At 36.8% G+C, this 21,991-nt stretch overlaps 1 protein-coding gene across 1 annotated transcript in view; it reads right to left on the bottom strand.

Annotated features, from left to right (window-relative positions):
- PTPRK (protein tyrosine phosphatase receptor type K) overlaps positions 1–21,991 on the bottom strand; it is a 379,785-nt gene that overhangs the window by 238,757 nt on the left and 119,037 nt on the right. The window contains exon 3 of the mRNA XM_053938166.1: positions 14,439–14,710. Coding sequence (XP_053794141.1) covers positions 14,439–14,710 — 272 coding nt within the window. The remainder of the gene's footprint in view (positions 1–14,438; positions 14,711–21,991) is intronic.

Below are 21,991 nucleotides of genomic sequence, written 5' to 3'. Positions count from 1 at the left end.
AGCTTCTACACAAACGAGTTCCATTTGCAGCTGCACACCTCCCCTGTGTGATCTTTGGAGGCATCAAGTATCTATCCCTATTCTCACTCTGGAATTAATTGACTTGTCTAAACAATACTGCAATTACTATAATTTACACAGTTGATATGGTTTGAAATTGATCTGGTTTTACATTTTTACAAAAACTGCACTTAATTTTTTTTTTCTTTGAATTTCAAAAGAAATTAATTACTTTGGATTTTGCTTTGTTTTGCAAATAAACACACTAAACCTACTGATTACATTTTAGGAAGAAGATTCAATTCTCACTTTGACATGTATTTTCTGAAAGCAAATATTTAATCATTAATATTTTTTGTCAGAAATAAACTCTCCCTAGAAAGACTGCTGGCACTCACTTCCTGCCACCATTGGCTCTCCAGAGGCAACTTAACTGGCTATTAAATGATGCCTCCAGAAAGATCTTTTGCCTAGTACTGATATCCCAGTTCTAGGAAGTTGCAGCTCAAGTGACAACTTTCCACTGTCCTCAATTTTCCATTGTCCTCCCCACCTTTACCCTCTGGTGCTAACTGTTCCAGGAGCTTGTGCTCTGCATTTGGAGCCTTCCCTGCAGTTTACCCCTTCATGATCAGCTGCAGATTTCTGAAAAAAAAACAAAGCCCTACAGGCATTTTGCATTTTCCATGGGTTCAGAGACTTCCTTTCCCAAACACAAAGGCTACAAACCTACCTAAAGTAAAGCCAAGTCTCCAAACAGCACTGCAGCAAGCTTTTGTCCCTGTCAGCCCTGAGAAAACAACCTCCCTGATCTTAAATGAAAATACATCCCTTTGTTTCCCAAAAATCAATAAGGACTGGTTTGGTGAGTGCAGCATCAAGTTAGAAGTCCCAGGTAGTTTTGACACAGCCCAGGTTAAGCAAACAGAGGTCTCAGCATCAGAAGCAGCACTGTGCTGACCCATAGGCTAAAAAGTGTAGGAGCCTCCTCATCCTCAAACCATTCCCCTGCATCCCCTCCTGCTCTGCTATGCAACCCTGCCCACCACACCCAGCAGGGAAGCATAACATTCTTCAGCAAATTTAGGCTACTTACCAGCCCAGAATGCAAAGATTTGGTTTTTACTGTGTTGTATAGTTAGGCTTTGTTTTGCAGAGCTTGCATTTTTTTTTTGTATGTAATATATTTAATTTTTTTACAGATATAGCATGAACCTGCTCAGAAAGGAAGTTAAACTGCACCAAGAAGGCTGCATTTGCAAAATAACAGAATTAACTTATTTTTTCATGTACTATGCTTTGCTCCCATCATGGCCCAAACTAGTCTTCCCTCAAACTTTTCAGAAAATATTGTTGAAGAAGTACAAGAATTTGGAATACATTAGTTACCAAGGTGCTTTCTGCAGAGTTTTGGTTGAAGGTCTTTCACAGCAGGGGAACTGCTCTTGAATCTCAGCCATACACAGGACTTGCAGAACCAGTTTTAATTTAACTTTACAGTTGTCTTGCTGGACTATTCTGGATTTTAAAATGGAGAAACTAGTTTTCTCAATTTAAATAACAATCTAACTAAGATGGAGAAGAAAATTACTTACCTTTGTTATGATTTTACTTCTGAGTAAAATTACAACCTTCTACATGATTATTAAGAATATCTGTAAAAGAAACTAAGTTTACTGCTACTGATCCTATCACTTCTTTTTCAGAATAAGACATAACACTTGCTCAAAATAAACCTCTCTTTTAACTTCAGAAGTGAAGACACCTGTATTTCAGCAGACTTTGCCACTGCAGATCTGACCACAGCCAACAAGGTTCTGAAGCAGCCACACTTTTCAGTACTATCTTATCACACACAATACCCTTGACAAGGGGAGGGAGAGGGCAGAAGAAAATTTTAAAAAAAAGGGGGGAGGCAGGTGGGAGGTGAATTCCATGCTCTTACAATTTTAGAAGGGATTAAAAAAAGGGAGTGGGGGGGAGGAAACTGTTTTAATTTGGGGTGCAGTTCTTTATTCAAATGTGTTGAACCTAACCAATGGTTCTGTAAAGCTACAGCCAAAGAAAGCTTGTGTCTGATTTAACTGTTTTGTTGTGACAAAATACCCACTTAACACATTTTTCTGTTTCAATGCGCTATGCCACATTTATCTAACATATGTAAACAAATAATACATTAAAATGCATGCCATGTTCCATTTCAGTAGGATTTCTGAAACAAGACAAACAAAACTGAAACTACTTGCATAGCATTTTAAAACATATTGGTTATGTTACACATTATACTTTGGACAAACAGCAGTAAATCAACACCCAGAAGTGTAATTCAGATTGAATTCAGCAGTACCAAGATAAGTACATCTGATGTTCCAACTCTTTTTGGAAAACCAGACAGCTGCTGCTAATTTCCATTTCATTGTTCAAATATATGGTCTGTTAAGACCTCATAACTAAGTGCACAACTGATCTTCTGGCTATGACAGAAAACATTGTTTAGCAACCTGAACATGCATTGCAAGCTGCTTGATATTTTAACCTGTATCAAAAAAGCATAACCATATTTTGAAAACTTATCACAGATTTCACTACATTACACATTGTTTAATAATCCAGTTCATATAGGGATCAATGTGAAGGGCTCATCTCTCTCCCACAAATAAACCCCAGATTATTACTCTGCATTTAAGTTTTACATTAAAAAAACATTAGAAATATAGTAACAAGAACTTGTAATCCCCTTCGCTAACCATTATGGAAAAAAGGAAGGGTTTAGTTAAGGTTTTTTTGCTGCCTGCCTGCAGCTGTGGGTATAGCAGGAGAGGGAAGCAGGGAACAGAATTAGAGAAATCCCAGTGTTCTGTTCATCAAAGTTAAACACGGCAATTCAGGCATATCATGGGCTGAATTTCTTTTAACCACTAAACCTCTGAAGGAGAGAACCAGTTGCCAGTGCAGACACACAACAAAGCGATTATATTGAATATAACAAGTAACACAAAAAAAAAGAAAGGTGTGGGAAAGACAGACAATGCAGGTTGTAACTGTTTCTTAATTAATTTACTGGAGGTTTGAAAGTTTACAGTAATCCCCTAAGCATGGTGGAAAAGGGTGAGAAACAGGGGATCAACTCACGTGAGAGAGTGTGGACCTGAGCATGTGCGTCTTTAAATTGTCACAAAGAAAGAAAAAAAAAAAAAAATCAGACTAAGCGAAGGCTATCTTTCTCCATTCCTGCCTAGAAGTCCACAAAGACAGAAGACTTTCATTTTTGAACTGTTTGGATGTTGGGTTTGTTTCTTTGTTTCTTGGGGGCTTCTTTCATTTTCAGATGAAATCTACCTGTGAAGTGAACCAGTCAACTGCAATACCTGAAGCTAATCTGGTCCAACCAAATCAACTAACGATCAAACCCACCAAAATTACATGACATGAGCATAATGTTCACCCAAAGGGCAGACATATACACTAGATAAGTTTGACAGCTGGAAGATGCAGTATCATCACTCAGTCCATTCTCCTTGTTTTCTATGCCTTGCAGCAAGGTGCACTGGCAATGCCCTAAGCATGCCCTAATCCCTAAGATCCTTTAGGTGTCGGCTGTTGGATCTGGCACAACGGATGTTTCTTCTCCCGTCCACAAAAATCAGTGGCAAGATGATACCCCCAGAAACCCATATCTCCACCGAGTTACAAAATCCTCTTGTTCTGTCTGGTGCCTTAAGGCCACCACCAGTTGAGTGCTACCACAAATTCCCTAATATTTGATTTATCTTTCAGTAACTCAACAATGCACTATGAAGACTGAAATTACAGGACTTGTGTTATTTAATTTTTTAAAGGCTTATCATAATCATTCACACTGAACAAATATGCTTGTAAGTAATTTCATTCCATAGATAGCAGCAAACTGCTACTACCACTTCCAGGTGAGAGTTATTTTCTCCCAACAGACACCACCTACCGAATAATGCACAACCTGTGAGATACATCAATTGCCTGGAGAACATAGCAAAGGCAGCAAAACTGACAATTATGGAAAAAAGTAACCCAAGCCAAAAAGCTGACTCTAGACTAAAAATTTACATTATGAAATTTCTAAAGGAAAGTCACACACAAGCACCCAACAGGCACACACAACCACCCCCAGTAAATATGATGTGCACAGCACAGCAGGTTAGTAAAGTAACACTGCAAAAATCCCATTAATTCCTCTGCTTTGCATTAGCATGAAAACATGTCTTTGCTCTGCCTTGCAGCTGTCCAGCACTAACAGCACTCGGGCTTCCATTTGCTGTTGCTTGTCTGTGACACAAGGAGAGATGCAATAATCCTGGCAAATACATCAACAAAACCACAAAGTTTTCCAGCTACAGGACCCACTCCAGCAAATGCATAGTACATGAAAAAGTCACATGGATGGCATACAAAAGGCTTCAGAAGACACCGAGGCCACCAAAACCCAAAACAAATAAACCAAAAAACACCAGAAAAAAAAACAGCTTAGGTTGCACTTTTAGGTAGTCAAGATACTTCACTGAAGGAATCCACTCCAACAAGTTTTATAGCAATTCTTTAGATCTTCTAGCAGTTGCACATAAAGATATTTAAAGAAAATAGTGAAGGAGCTCCATAACTGACTAGGAAGAAGGGGAAGAACTCTCTAAAAGGAAAATAACATGTCTGTAAAGACACCAATGCAATCATTCCTGGCTTGGAGCCTGGAAAACTAGCTGTCTGACTGTGCCATTGCTCTATCTCCCACAGGGCAATTGCCTGTTTGCAAACTTCCCATCACTATCTTAGGGCCAGAAAGTTGTTCTACTTCAGTTGGTGCTTACAAACTTCCAGAACAGGGGTATAATTTACTTCACTCTGGTAAGAGTAGCAAGGAGGGTGAGGGTGACTTTGAAATGCTTTGTAATATCTTCTGGACAAAGCAGAAAATTCAATACCAGTTTGTTTAAATACATGGACCTTGTACATTTGATCAGAATGTGATTCTAGAACAAATAAATTGATACATTTCCCCCATCTTTGAATTCTGATTATTTTCTCCTTCAGAGCAACTATCTCAGTTGTTTTTCCAATGTCACCTCAAACAAAGAATAAACTTCAGAAAATAAGCACATGCGGGGTACAGAGAATTATAAAGGTATGAGGTACTTATTTCTCTCTGAGGAGGTCATATCACCAGTCAGCATGGGATTCCTATTGCATACTAGTCTGGATGAAGAATACCTTTTGACTTTACTCCAAGCCTCAGGCTTGTTCACCATTTAGCATTAGAAAAAGAGAAAATATTTTATATAAAACTATCAAAACAACCAATACATTATAGTATGGTGTGCACATACTAAAAAAAATTCTTCTTGAGCATTTCATCTTGCCTTAAATAATAAAAGTCAGAAAAGGACAAAAGAAAGTTAAGGTGCTGCATAATTCTCAGTATTATTTTTTTTTCAACTGTACTGGTTTTGGCTGGGGTAGAGCTCATTTTTTCATAGTAGCTCATTTTTTTCATAACATGGCAATGTTTTGGATTTGCGCTGGAAACAGGGTTGATAACACAGGGACATTTTCGTTTCTGCTGAGCAGTGCTTGCACAGAGCCAAGGCCTTTTCTGCTTCTCACACCACCCCTCCAGTGAGTAGGCCGGGGGTGCACAGGTTGGGAGGGGGCACAGTCAGAACATTTGACTCCCCAACACACAAGTGACCAAAGGGATGCCCCACACCATATCATCTCCCATCTTTATATGCTGGCATCATACTCAGCATATAAAGATGGGAGAAGAAGAAAAAAAGAGGGCACATTCAGACTGATACCATTTGTCTTCCCAAGTCCTGTTACATGTGATGGAGCCCTGCTTTCCTGGAGGTGGCTGAACATCTGCCTGCCCATGGGAAATAGTGAATTAACTCCTTGCTTCGCTTTACTTGCACTCACAGCTTTTGCTTTACCTATTAATCTGTCTTTAGCTCAACATACAAGTTTTCTTGGCTTTGCCATTCCCATTCTCTTCCTCACCCCACCAGGAAGGTGGAAGGAAGTGAGGAAGGGAATGTGTGGGGCTCCATTGCCAGCTGGGGTTAAACCACAACAAAGAGGCCCTGGGGGTTGGTCAGGGAAAATACAGACTACTGACAGCATACAATGTTTCACAGCAAAAATTACCTAAAAATATATCTTATCAGTGTTGAATTGATGAGTTCAGACTTTTAAACCGAAAACCCTAACTCTTTCAAGGCCCATGAATTTAGAGACTGACTGGTTTCCAACTTTGAAGTACAGAGATTTTAGTGAACTTTCTGATAATGATTCAATACTGCACTATTATATTTTTCTTTTATTCTCTTTCACTTAGGGGTAGTCCAAAAACCCCTAGCAGAGCTCAATTCATTACTCAATCTTTTCAGAACCCATATAATGAAATGAAAGTATTATCAATTTCTGCTTTCTTTTAACTATCTACTTCAAGCATGTATCACTGATTTCTGCCATAATCCTCTTTCATTCATTTCACTTTTCATGTGAATAAAAGAGCCAAGTGGAAGAGTATATCATTGCCAGCTCCTTGATAGTGTGATATTCACAATTTTTCTTAGAAAGGGATAGGAACTTGCAGAAGCTGATAAAAATATGACAAAATCTGAGCTTCTTATGTAACAAGTAATTATGCTTTTCAACTACAGACTAAAATCCTAAAAAAGAATAATGTCTACAAAAGGAACCATATACAGAACTTCTTTATTTACAAATCATGATTTAAATCAATCTTGTATTTTTGAAAAAAAAAAAGAATCAGGCGCTCTGAGATGGTTGATTAGCAATGCTGTGTTTTCCACTTCACTTGCCTGACAGTGTTTGCAGTATGACATGGAGGAGAATGCTACAGGCTTTTCATAATCTTGGTAATCAAGGTTAATACAAAATTTGCATACCACCTTGCAGAAGCAAGGAATGTTTCCTGAAAGAGTGTTGAGGTTAAAGTCACATATATCTCCTTAGAAATTAAGCACCAGCTAAAAATATTACATATTTATCTCAAAGCAAGTCCTCACGAGTTTATAGCCAATAGTGTTCCACTTAAGATTTTTAGATAATATTAAGGCAATTCATAAAACAGATTCATATGGCATACTAACCTCCAAATCTTTCACTGCCTTGGAAAACACCTAGCATCTACTAAATTTTTATCACTTTACCCTGAAGATAATCACTATTTTGCAGGGAACAGTGAAAAAAGGTCAAAATCTTCATCAGCCTCATTGGCACTACATTATTTGATGGCAAGAGAATTGAAGAGTCTTGTATGTAGAGCTATGCAATTCTTTACAATACTTCAGTACTTCAAATATAATATTTCTACTCTCCTTTAAGTGCAGATCATACATATAGCAAAGGAAACCCAGAGCACAGTAGAACAAAAGAAAGCTCCTCACAAATTGTAATATAACAAAGGAAAGCAGTGGAAAAGATAATATTGAAAATTTTAAACAAAGGAAAAGGGAAGGTGTAAATTGCTGACATTTCTTTTTTCAGAATACAAACTCTTCAGCTTCTAAATTATGTGAATTCAGTTTTTCTGTAGGATTAAGAATAGAGACACAGAAGCAATTGCTCAGATTCTACAGTTCTGTAGCCTGTAAAAACCAAGGCATCCAATGTAATTTCTTCTACACCCTGCTGGAATGGAGTTCTAGGTGTTTTGTGGAGACAGAGCCATCTCTGCTTGCAATTGTGAAATACAGCTTGGATGACTGACTTAGACATGGCTGACACATTTTACCTGATTAACAGTAATTTCTGCTATTTTTAATTGTAATAATTCTTTGATACTAATTAATCAGCTTGGCCCTTTTTTAATGCAGCAGACCCCAGAATAAATTAGGTCTCATCAAAATAGGCTAACAAAAGTCAAACCCACCAAGCTAGGCAAGTTATTATATGTTATATTATATGTTATATAAGTTATTATATATTATATGCCTCTTTAAGGCAATTTTAAAGTTCTTAAATAAAAAAAGAAAAGTGGTGGGCAGGAGGAGACAACACAATAGGTGGGGGAAAGGCCAATATATCATCAGTATTTACCTGCTTTCCCACCATCATCACTCATCCCTCAGGAAGTTTCTGTGCCCATAAATGAACTAACTCTGGAAGGAAAGAAAGCACGTTGTGGCTGGCCTGCAGAAGATCCCCTGCTGAAACAATGCCACAGACCCGAACTAACAGTCAAAGACTCCTTGCTGTCCCTAAGAAAAAATAAAGAGTTTCCAAGAAGTCTCCAATGGTGTTACTGAAAACCTAGATGCTGGCACTTCAGCTGAGACAAGGCTTGTTTGGGCAATGCTCACTTTCACTCCGTGCACTATGGTTTCCCAGTTTAAATATTGGAATAAGTCAGTACTTGTACAAGCCCTTTGAGAGCTGTGAGTGCTTTGTGATCTGCAGAACTAAATTATTAAAATGGTTCTGGTAATCACTCTATTGGAAATTATGTGGGTTTTTTGTCATCACCAAATCAATAAATATCTTGGAAGAACTGACAGAGAAATGTGACAGATATGCTTGCACACATTTATGTTTATCCTAGCAGTTTAAAAAGCTGGTGTTTTGTTTGTACTAGCAAGGCTTGGAAAAACAATAAGGAAGTTCATTATTTAACAAGTCTTTCGCTAACTAACTCTTCAATGAACTGTATAAAGAAGAAGTCTTCTGATTAAGTGCTGCCTAGCAAGTAATACTCAGGAGAACACATAGGGGTTTAGAAAGTGTTTCTGATGAGAAAGCAACATCATTCCTCTTTGGAGATATTTTCAAACATTAGAGATAGTGGTCAGTAGTGAGGCAGTTAAAAGTGCTTTCATCTGGTGAAACATATGAAGGAAAGAAGAAAGACAAAGGAAACAAATCTATAAGCCATTTCATTGTGCAGTAATGAACTAAAAATAGTTTATTGACAGTCACCTGAAATTCTTGAAAGTCACAAAGCATTCTCAATGGAGTTATTCCTCAAAAAGAGTGCTAAAGGATGATGCACCTACACAAGGAATATTTCAGTGACTTATACTACCTGTAAATACAAGCTGTTCCAAGTTTAAGGAAAAAAACCCCTCTCCGTTTATTAACCATTACCTTAGATTTCTTTAATTATATAGCTAACTTATACTTTACTAACACATTTGAAGAAACAATTTTTATATCTCTGCTAGAATGAAATAGCAACCACCTCTCCAAAAAGTTCTAATTCATACTTTGTTTCTGAGAATACTTAGAAACTTGAATAATTTAAAAGGCTTAATTTTAAATTTCAGTTTTAAAAAGTATAAAATATTATGCTACCCCAAGTGAGATTGAAAACAAATGGTAAGGGGAAAAGAGCCAAGAGAAATGGGTGGTAGTGGCAGACAAAGTTAGGTCTTATTTCTACAGCCAGACAAAAACTTACACAACATATGACCAAACTGGTTTAAATAACCACAGAATAAAAAATTAAATTACATTTAGGAATCCAGAAAAAAAGTTAAGCACACATCGACTTGGGGGGTGGAGAAGGCTGGGCATCCACAACAGATATTTCTCTCAGGCACATTCATGGGTCTGAAGCCTGAAGTGTGACCAACCTCCATTCACCTTTTTCAGTCTGGTTTACCCACCAGACCAAAAAGGCCCCTAATTCTTGATCTGGAAGAGGATGCACCTTCATATTAGTGAGGGTTTTGAGAATTCTATCATATTCCTCTAAATTGGATCTTCTCCCAGGCCAGATAACTTAGCCTACTTCAGCATTGCCTCTCACACAATGTTACAGATTGCTCTCCTCTGCCCCTGAACTCCTCCTCATGATGAGATTTCCATCAGACAATTTTCACTGTCTTGCAACTGAGCATCCAAGACTTATACAGAGACTTGTAACATTAACTGGTTTGCTGCTTATCAGTGTTGCTCAAAATTTTCAGGAAAAGCACTTTCCATATTACCTTCTTACATTCAGCTAGTCAAAAAACTTACACTAGCTCCAAGTTTTATTTATAAAGTGTGCCTTTGGTATTATTATCAGTAATTTTCTGTATTCCAAAATATTTTAAATAAAGGCCTATGAAAATATCAGTCATTTGGAATGCTGCTGATTTTCTTTAATATATTTTTGTACTTTCTTGATGTTAGACAGCATTTCAAGGGTAAAGCACATACATAAAAAAAGGACCTTTGCCTTATAAGTAGGAAGATGGAGTTTAGGAGGGTGGGTTCCTTCTAAAATTAGCCTATAACTCAGTTCTACACAGGTACTTTCCATTTCACTTGTGTCTTTCCTTCCTTAGGTATACCAAATGACTAAATCACATCTAAGCCCCTGTCTTCCTAAATTTTTCTGCACACAGCTTGTTTAGAGTCTCACATGTCTACGAGTTCAGAACAGTGATCTGATATCCAAAAAGGCAACAAGAAATCTGTTTCCTACCTTATGTGGCATATGGCCCAACTGTCCACACCATTACTCAATCCTCAGTCTACCATCCTCCTGTTATACTTCTATTACAGTTCCAAGACCTTTCAAGATCATAAAGGAAATTAATTTTCCAAGACCTGTGAGCAATTTAAACTCTTGCAAATCCAATCAATCATCAGTATTATAATAAAGAACAAATTAATTAACCAAATCAGGATTCACAATTCTGCAAGAAAATTATTAGGCTTTCCAGCATTTTCCTGCAGTATTTCTGATCTGATTAAAGGCCTGCTCAGTGCAGTTCAGTATTTTTATTTTGGTAGCTATACTTCCAGGTGCAACATCACTGCCAGCACATTTGTTAAACTACAGAGCACCACTACTGTATAGTGAATTTTTAAAGAACCATAAAGAAACCAAGTAATTGGCGTTTTACAAGTTTGAAATTTATGGTTCCAAGTCAAGAGTTTATTTACCAGTTTCTGATACAAACATCAGATATGTAATATAAAATCAAAACTGAAAAGCCTGTGGTTCACATTTCAATGAGGACCTCATATGTGCGTGACCACGGATGTGATCCTGTGGAAGCAAAACAAATCTGCTGAGGATGAGGGGGAGACCATACAAAAAATAGCAAACAGGGACTTTTGGGAGACAGTGTTAGGAAAAAAAAAAATCAAACAAACCACAAACAAACAAAATCAAACTGAAAAGGGATGACTGAATAGGTAGGAAGGGAAATGGAAAAATTACTGTGACAGAAGCAGAAAGGAAGAGCCAGCCCTCAGCAGTAAGATAACCCCTACTGTGCAAAGCAGGAGAGAACTTGGGGAAATGAACAGAAGCATTAGACAAAACAATTCATCCAGACAGGAATAAACATCTCAACTAAAATAAATTAATTACAGTAATAACCAACAAAGAAAACAACGAGATTAAACTCTTAGTCACTTAAAAAGTTTAAACAAAAATCCCAAAATAGTTTTCTTTTGAAGCAAACTTGAGGCAGGTCAAAAGTAGCATATTTCCAACAGAGTGATAAGAAAAAGATTCCAGAACTAACAAATACCAAAGTCAAATCAACCTTGATCCCAAGGGATTGTCTAATCAAACCCTTTTCTTCGAGAGTTCATCCACGTGTTAAACAAGCAGAATAGTGGTTGCAGATGCCTTGCTAGTAGGAGACAGATTGCATCATTACAGGGCTTCTGAAACTCCCCACGTGCAAAATATGACAACTGAAGACTTACAGGCCCCAGGCTGGGAGAAACCCTGAGGAATAGTCCTAACATGGAATTTACATCAAAATTCCTTGTCATGTACACTGTAGACACTAGAAGCTTAAATCATTGCAAAAAAAAAAAAAAAAAAAAAAAAAAAAAAAAAAAAAAAAAAAAAATCAGGAATACAGAAAGGCACCACTTAGGCACCACTTAGGTCCTTAAGCTCAAAGTTCTTGAGCCACATATATGCTCAAGGCTGGGAGTGTATTCTGGGAAACGTGCAACCATGAGTTTGTCCTGTTCCTGAACTCTTCTACAAGCTTCCACTGCTTTCTGCCAGCAGAGACAGAGTACAAAACTAGAGAAAAACTTTTATCCAGTAAAGCTATTATAATAAACTGTACTATGTTTTGACAGAAAATAAATATATAAATAATTTCCCAGCAGAATACAGTTAAAGAAAGATAAGGAAATGGATTATTTGAATCATATATTCCTGTGAATACAAGGAAGTGTTAAATTCATCCAAAAAATGCATAAACTGAATAAACTAGTGTATAAATATGCATAAACGTGCTAGTTTTGAACAGAAAGCAGTAATGTTTCAACAGAGCACAGCAGAGTATGGAAATGCTCTTTAGAAGCTAAATAGCCAAGGTGCCACACTCTTGTTATTACAACCTACTTGGCCATGCTGCTACCTCAAACTCACCACACAAGACTTCCTTAGAGTACAACCTGTGATATTCAGTCCCTGATAATTTCAACTCTCCTCCCTCACTTAAAAGTGAAGGAAACAGCAGTGAAGTTTTCCTGATTGTAACAAAGTACATGCAAACAATTGTGCTCAGCAGTGATCTTTAATAGTGACCTTGCTTGTACAGGCAAGGATCCAATTCCAATTCTTGTTATAGACACCAGTGCAAATTTTCTTCAGTCCTAGCTAAACTCATTGACCAACAGGCAGATAAAAGTGCCAAGATTACAGGCTACAAGTGTACAGCATGGAACCCATATGAGAAAAATCTCAACTGAAAACTAAAAAAAAAAAACCCAAACTAAAAACAAAAACCAAAAAACTCCCAAAAATCTACCAAGAGCAATGTTAAACTAGAACCTTGAGAGCCAAAAGAACCGAAACCACAAAAATTCCAACCCTGTTTGTGCAAACAAGCAGCTGTACATAGATAGCACACAGCTTTCCCCTCCTGTTCATAAAAGCAATTGTGCAAGTTGGCCACAATTCACAGCAGGTTGCATTAGCAGTCCTCCTGTTCTACTCCAGACTTATGTTTAATTTAAACATAAACTGGGTTACACATGATTTCAATATTCTGTTGGACGACCAAGCAAGGGAAAGAATGAATTTAAGCAAAGTCTATGGAGAGATAATGTGAAGGTTATAACATAAGTGAAAAATGGCCACATTGCTAAGATAAGGCTCCAGCCACCAATCTCATTGTCAAGCCCGGCCATCTGTCAGCAGAAACCTGATTTACTGCATATAATGCTGCTATGCTTGATCACTACTCTTCTGTTATTAAAGGCTCCCGAGGTTTGTTTAAGGACACCAAATTGTTCCTTCTAGCAACATAAAAAGGGTTAATAAAACACCTCCTGAAATGCCAATTTTTTTGAAACCAGGCTTCAGAACTTTAAATCAAATTTTACCAGTTTCAATGCCACTGGTAGATGAAACTTCTTTACAAATAAAAACATTAAAACCAGGGAAACAAACCCCCCCCGCCAAAAATAAAAAAACCAAAAATGACCGTAAATGACATAATTTTTACCGTATATGTAAGGCTGCTTGCACAGAAGCTTGTTTATGGATGTTATTTTGATGATGGGGAATTGCAAAAAACTTTAGACAAAGGCACTTTTAAGATACATTCCTATAATACCACTATTCAACCAAACCATTAATAGAGCAGCCACTTTCTTTCATTTAATAACTACTCTGGATATACAATCTGTTTGCAAGAGCACTAATGACGAATATTTAGATAGGGGCCTGTAAGCACATTAACACCTCATGGTGTAACAATTCAGATGAGCACATGTAATCCAACTCTTCCCACTCCTAGACTCCGGAACAAAAATGCCCATGTATGAGATGGGCATTCACACCATCCTTCACACCAAATACCCGCCGAGTAAAACAGCTGCAGGTGCTTTCCCAGGTTAATCAAACAAATGAAATAACAGCATCCAGTAATAACAAAACACTTTTTCCCTCCAAACAACAGGCCTACACTGCAGGTGGTTTTGTCCCATAGTAAGCAAACAGGAAAAAAACACATCCTGAACAGCTGCTCATTAGGTGAGCACCATTCTGCCTGCACAGCAAATGAAGCAAATGTCATGTGGAAAAAAACCACAGTTACGGTCATGTAATTAGACACGGTAACAGAGACATACACAAATGAGGAGGGAAGACAAGTACAAATTACAGTTGTACAGGCAATTTATTTCTGGGAGTTTATAATTTTTGATGTTCCTGGACTTTAACCTTACCACTTCTTTTAACAAGGGATTTTTCCAGCTAATTTTTTTTTCGTATTATACAATAACAGATAACTTTGGACAATCACCTGCTATAAAAAAATACCCATTCCCATACAATTATTTATACTGAATGGAACACTTCACTTGAGGACACTGGGAGAATACTCCATCAAAACAGATCAAAACAACACAAAGTGAATAGGACCTTGCAGTAAAAATTATAAAGTGGTGTGAATTTATTGCAAGTTTACCTGATACTCATTGGGCCAGAAAGTGCTGACAGCCAACTCTGCTCGAAGCCAGTCTTTGCCAGTGGAACCAGTGACATTCCAGATGGGATTAGCCAGTGGTCCTTTGTTCACCCTAACGAGGATGTTCAAAGTGCCTGGGTTTCCTCCATTCTTGCTGTACAGGAGGTAGCTGAAATCAATGCAGTGAGTATCGTTTTCTTTCATCGTTGGAAGCTGAAGTCGAGTCTTTTCTCCAGGGTCATGGTCTGATGAAATCACTATCATATATGATCCTAAGAAAGGCAGGAGTGGGAAAGGGGGGTAAAAAAAAAAGTGGTATTAAGGAAAAGGATAAATACTAAGAAACTGATGGTTCACTGTGAAAAAGAATGAAATGCACATGTTTTCTTATCCCAGAAACCTCAAAATTCAAGTGGCATGAAATCTAACAAGCTATATAATGGCTAGACACATGACTGAAGTAGTACCTACAGAAGATATCACATATCTCTGAGGACCTTTCTGGATGTCTCCACCTACAAACTTTTCTTACTCTTGTTTTAGGATCAGATAATTGGAAACAGGGTCACAGATGGGAAAAAATAACAAAAGTAAAGGATCATCATTATTCTGAGGTCACTGAGGCCAAAATTCTCTCAACTTTCTCAGCAGATTTTCTGAAAACAAAACAAAAAATAAGGTCCACATTCCTCAATGCAGCTTTATCGCACCCTTTTCTACCCAAAAGAGGCAGACTTGAATTTGAGATATATTAGCAATGGAAATAACTGACTTAGGACACCAAGCCAAATTTCTTTGGAAAAGTTTTGTTTGCTGCTCCATTTGCCAATGGATTTAAGGGGATAACAGAAGTTCCTACAGCTAGAAGAGTGTCCATCTTGTAAATGTGTATGACAGATATACACAAGACAAAACAGGCTGTGTCTATCTAGCTACAAAGGCAGAAAGTGGAAATCATATGTTTCAACATGCTGTACAAGCAGTAAGAATTAATCAGTCTGTCCTGCTGTCCTGCAGAATGGATGGTAAAGACAGGCTGCCATCTAACCTAGCCCAGAGCTGATCCATTCCTTCAAGAGTGACAACTCCAGACCAGGTACTAGCTAGTGAGTGAACCCCACAAAAGAAAGCTTGCTAGACAGGGTATGCCAGGCTGAACTTTCCAACCAAGTGAGAAAATCCAATTCAACATACAATCTGAATCATTGCTACAGGAAAGTTTCCTACCCTAAATTTACCTACCTATCTGCTTAATGATTCCAGAATCTTCCTGTTGACAGATTTTCCTTTTACTTTCAGTCCTAAAGGGCATCACAATAAAGGGTCTTTACTTGTGAGGAAAGTTCAGGTTAAATCTATCAAAAATAGAGAAAAAATTTAACCTAAACTTAAAAAAATAATGGATTTGTGAACATTTGCACAAATGAGCAGTGTCACAGAAGTCCTGGGAGTATGTATATGAATACGGGTGAAAAATCTTCTATAAAGTATGTTTATATAAATTATTATCATTTTATATGTCAAATTTTATCCTTTGATTTTTAGACAACAAGGAACAAGTGTTCTAGAATGTCTTAAACAGTTGTATTAGGCATTCTGAAATTTTTTCACAAGCTGTTGCTCAGGAAAAGATGAAAAATTATGCACATAGATTAAATCATCTGTGTTAGATGCTAATTTACTAGACTGTAAAGCAAGTCTGTGCTAAAACGTTTTGGAAAAAAAGAGAGAAAGAAATACTACAGAATGAAAGCTGTTTTTATTAAAACACAGTGCATTGAAATCTATATTATTAGTAGTCATCTTTAAAAGATGGTTTAAAGAGAAGTATGTACTACAATGTAACATAAGCAACCAGTTCATATTTACAATTATATGTAGAATCCATTATTTATTTTTCTGTTGAAGAATTTGGTAAAGTAGCAATTCCTGGTTATTTCTTCATCATTAATAGCCACTTATTAAATCACAAAGGAATCCTATTATACTATTTAGGTCTGCTGGTAATTTAAGTCTTTAAAGATTATCATCTAGCATCAGTTGATGACTGCCAGAGAAAGTGTTTGTAAACCACATCCACTGGTGTGCAATTTTTATGCCCCTTCACTCTAGAATAAACTTAATAATATGCTTGTTTGTAATCTCTATTTTAGTAACACATATGTTATTGCAAGCACCTGGTTATCAGACTAGAGAATAAGATTTTCAAAAGTTTTGTTACTGAATACTATGCATGTGGCAGGGGAATGCTCAGCAAAAACTTACAGACTGCTTCCCACAGTTAGCACTAATTGTCCATGGCCATCTAAATTGTCTCTTTGCCTTTGTTACTTGTATCTTGCAAATATTTTAAAGCAATACACAAAAAGCATCTCAGTCTTTCCTAAGAAAAATTATTTCTAATATTTCTAAAGCTAGGATACAGAAGAAGATAAACCCTCCAACATTTTCTGAAAGTGAATTTTGGGGGAGAAGGGGGAAAAGGAAGAAAGAGAATATAACAATCAACTTTTGCAGATTTTTTAAAATGTTTCTCTCAACTTCTCTCAAGTTAAAACCACTGGAAGGAAAAGAAGATCAAACTCAAATTGCAACAAATAAACTAAAAGTATTTAAAGATCTTATTTCTATAGTAAGGGATTCTGCTATAGCCTTTGGAAGCTTCAACACACATTTTTAACATATCAACATATTTTATAGTACTCCACTTCCTCAACCTCATTTTTCATAATTTAAAAATACTTAGCAGTGAATTTGCATACGTCTATCTACATGTTAGTCCTACAGCACTTCATTAAATGCTCCAGACAGCATTCATAGACCATTTATCACAAAGGCAAAGCATCTGTTCAGCTTCTTGGAAACTACTTCCCTTCTCCTCCTTTTTTTAAACTTCAGCAGCTGTATTCCACAAATATACAGAATCCTGCTCCCTCTTCAGACACACACCTACTCCAAGAACATCAGAAGCCAATGCCAGAGTAAATTATACAGCAAAATTTTATCTTTGGAAAACATACAAAATATTTTCTTACACCTTTCATAAGAAAGTCATTCTTTACTTGTAAAGAAATACAATAGAATTGAAAGAGTTAGGAGTTTTGTCCCATTTACATATGCTTGTAATATCTTAATATTAGTTATTAATAATTATATTATTGCAAAACCTTCATAATATCTTAAGATATTATTGGACTTTGCAGAAATGCAAGTATAAACAAGGGAACTGCTCACAATCTCATTAATTCCCAAGATTACCTAACTGTTTGAGATTTTCAGTGAGATGTTAGAGCAATTGTTACAGCTAACAGATTCACAGTGGTGCTCCAGGCTGGAGCAGGGACACAGAGGAAGGAGCAGCAGACACCAAGTGCAATGGACTGACTGCAGCCCCCAGTTCCCATTCCCCTGTGCTGGGTGGAAATTTGGTTAATTTTTCCCCAAGATGAACCTGTTTTGTCTTTGACAGTAACTGGTGACTTACAAAACAAGTCATCTCCTTGTCTTTGTCTCAACCCATGAGCTTGCCCACACTATTTCCCCCCTTGTGATGCTGAGGAAAGGACCAAAAAAAGGCAGGGTGAGGAGCTGGTCAAGGTCAACACATCAGAGTTGCCAGAAAGGTAAAGAGCAGCAGTAAGTGCTAGTGAACACTAGTACTAAGTGCTTTATTAAATCCCAGAAGAGCCAGGCTCCATGATTTTTTCCCATTGTTACTAGCCTAACAAGGTCAGGCACAAGTAGATATGAAACAGTAGGTATACACCTACTTCCCTTGAAAACAAGGAAGAAAAAACACAGTAACCTGTGTTGTTTCCCCTAAGATTTTACAAGAAGGAAGTCAATTGCAAGTGAGCTGCTCTATTAAATCCCAAAATGGTAAAAAAGAAAAAAATATATTAAATTATTAAAAAAAGAAAAAACAAAAACCAAGTCAACATATTTGGGGCAATGGAGGAAGAAAAACTTAACATGAAAGAGCAGGAGTTCATTTTTTCTTCTTAAAAGACAGAAAGGGCAAATTTCATCTTTGGATGATGCTGCAAAGAAATGAAAGAAGAAAAGTATCCAAAGTCATCATTTGTGCCTTGACAAAGATCCATTGCTCTTAAATATTCCTTTCACTCCCTATTTTTCACCATGCTCCAGTATGATGTCTTCAGTTACTCTGGCAGTTAGTGCAGTTGCAAAATGCACACAACTCATCAGTAACACTCTTCTCAAAAATTTTTCTTGTAGTTTGACAGTCATGATGTTTCATCCTTCTTTCAGTAATTCCCAGAAGAATCTTCTCCATTCTTGTGAATTTACAATCTTTAAAATTCATAAATACATTCTTTTTTCCCCCAAGAAGTTTAGGTGCTATTTTTTTCTACTTAAATGTAGTTTAGATTTCTCCAAATCAAACTCCATCCTCTCATTTAGCTTTTCTTCTCTGAAGTGCCTTCTATCTATTTGCCAGTTAATAGCTTCTAATGTTATTCCTGATGTAAAAGGTCAATCTAATTCTCTCCTAAACAAAATGGAAACAGCAGACTATGAAACAACTAAATGGCACTTCCTCCTAAGCTGTGACCAAGTTCATGCAAACAGTTCAGTTTTAGGATCAGTCTTTCAGGAAGATTTTGATGCTTACTTGGCATTTAAGTAATGATCTTGCTAAAAGGCATCTACACAGCTGTGGAGTAAGAGCTCCTAAGAGCACTTTCCCTGAGCCATGTTATTAAACATAGCTGTACATACCTCATAGTTTTCACTGCCTTTTATTTATTTTGATAAGCATTAAACTTGAAGTCCTAGTTCAGTGGCAAGGACAGTTCATTTCAGAATAAATGAATTCTTTAACTAATTAATTGTGAAAAGTCATTGGTTTTATCCCCTACTGAAAACCAAGCTCTCTTATCACCTAGCAGTTAATCGAAGCTAAGAAATCATGCTAAGATTAAAATAAAAGTCCTTCTATAAAATAAAATGTGCCCACTGTAAGGTACCAATGTGACAAAGCAGGTTCCCGATCAAATTATTTTCTCTCACTTCCTTGCTTCCTGAAAAACGGGTTTGTATTTGAAGTGTGAAACTTGTAATTTTCAGCAGGCTGGTCTTCAGCTCCCGCAAATCCTTTTTCCTCCAAAGAAGAACTAACTTTCAAACCATCTCCATTTTGGGGATATACTGTGGTAATTTCTCTGCCTGTGAATGGCAATGTCAATTACACAAACTGGAGGGTCCAGGCACTCATGTGCCTTATTCTAAAGCTCAAGACTACGTGACCTTTTTATCTTTTAATAATGACTGTGTAAGACAGTCCCTGATTACATTTTGGGCAACATTTTTGAGAGACTGCAGGCAAAGAACAGACACTGAAATAGAGAAATAACCTTGCAACTGGAAGCAGACTGCAAAGAAAAGTTCAGAAACATCTATATTAATTCACAGAAAATTATATTTCACAAGCAGTAGTACTCATGCCTGTTTTGTTCTTCGGAGAATGCCTTCCCCATGACAGTTTGAGACAGCCCTTTACTTGTGTTTCTGTAATGTGCAAGAAGGCAAAAAATAAAGGCTAATTATAAAAAGTCAAAAGCTCTTAATTTTTTCTTCTTGCAGGGAGGATATTCTTTTCAAACAAAAAAAAAACCACCAAAGCCTATGAATACATTAAATATACTCCAGGTAAAACCCCATGTTCTTGGGTTTAATAAAACCTCAAACCATTATAGTATAATGCCCTCCATTACCCAACATATAGTAAAAATCTGCAACCCTAGGGCAGAAAAAAAAAATTGAAAAAAAACCTAAAGAAATTATGAAGAAAAACTAGAGACATTGTTAGGGTTTTTAATTTTAGTGCCCTGCACCATCAGTTAAGGATACCCCATAAGGAGCATGTCTAGAGAAAAATGTTACTTTGTAACACTATAATATTACTTAAGATACATTATTAGATACACACTTAAAATATTCAATATAGTTATATCCTGATTTTACATTCTTTCATTCTGAAAAATTCAAAAATAATGTTATTGGTATAAACAAAAAAAGATTTCTCCAAAATTTCTTTAGATGGCTACAATTCAGAGGTATCTTTCCACTTACTTCACTTGTTTACAATATCATTCCCTATATAAGACTCAAAATGTTGAAGGCTTGTTTCAAGTTCTTTACAGATTGTCAAAGTGAAAGCGAGGGTGAATCAGGATCATGAATTTCAACTTCATTGCCTAGTTCAGTTCCAAGGCACCACAACTCAAATGCAAGTCAAGATAAGATTCTGAATTTACTACAGAGATTAAAAATAACAACAAAAATACACAATACAGACAGGAGATTTTTTTCTGGAACATGCAAATCATTTGAGGGGTTTCCTACTTCCAATAGAAAATGAGAATTATTAAAAGAACAAACCCAAAGCAGGTTATTAAGCTACACTGTAGAAATAAAAGCAGAGCACTCACTCAGTTTGAAGAGAAACTTAGCCTCATAGACAGCAAGAACTCATCAATTCATCAATTTCACACTGACATTGCAATTTCACAGGAAGAGAAAAGGTGTCCTGCCCTCCAGGCTGTACTTGTTGATGCCAAAAGCCCTGTTCCACAGCAAGGTCACTCAACTGGGATTCCCCCATTAACCACACCCACGGGGGTCAAGCAACAGGGACACAGCCTGATCCAGGCAAGGCAAATAAAAACAGCATCAAACCAGCCAAATAATTCATATTATAGGCAGTATAACATTTTACCAGTATTTATTTACAACTATCATACTACTGGCTTGATACTAAAATCACTCATGACTTGTTCAATTCCACGAGAACAAGAAAATGTTTCCAATTTAAAGGGAAAACAAGAAATTAAAAAAACTCTATGTTTCAAAGGCATGCAGTATTTGCAACAAAGTTCATTATGAACTTTTGACTAAAAATTGTTCCTTGGACTGGATGTAGCTACAAAAGTTTTGTTCTCCATACTAACATTTTCAAAATGAATAAATATGAAATATCTACACTCTGGCAGTGTTGGAATTCGTAGTTTTCTCATACATAACACCAAAATCCTGTGGACTTGTCCGTACTGATGCAGAGAAAATAGACCATGATGACATACCAGTTTTTGAGGTATGGTAATTTTCTCCCTCTTTTTTGATGTGATGGACCTTTAGCTAATACATAGACATTAGGAACTCCAAAACCTGAGACAGAAAAATTTCAGCAACTGAAATTTGCATTGCAAGCTTTTAGTGTCTGTACAAGAGAACATTAATCTTGCATTGTGCTCCTTTGAATTGCCTCTTCTAGCAAAACATTCAGAAAATATTTGATACGGTGTGTCAGGCTGGCTTATGAAAGGACAGCTTTACTGAACAGTAAGCCGCATTTTAGTAAGCAAAAGGCACATGGAATAGTTTCATATCCATTTAGGGATTAAGCGAGGTACTCCGTCATGAATTTTTTAACATCAGTGTCCATGAATAGATGGCTAAGACAAAAGTAACAGTAGCTCTGAACTGTGTGAATTTCTGCTGCAAACCCATAAATACCCCACGGATGGCAG

The sequence above is a fragment of the Vidua chalybeata genome, chromosome 3 (genome assembly GCF_026979565.1).
Source record: "Vidua chalybeata isolate OUT-0048 chromosome 3, bVidCha1 merged haplotype, whole genome shotgun sequence".
NCBI classification, from domain to species: Eukaryota; Metazoa; Chordata; class Aves; order Passeriformes; family Viduidae; genus Vidua; species Vidua chalybeata.
The sequence above is the reverse complement of the archived record's forward strand: the minus strand, read 5'-3'. Positions and strand labels throughout refer to the sequence as shown.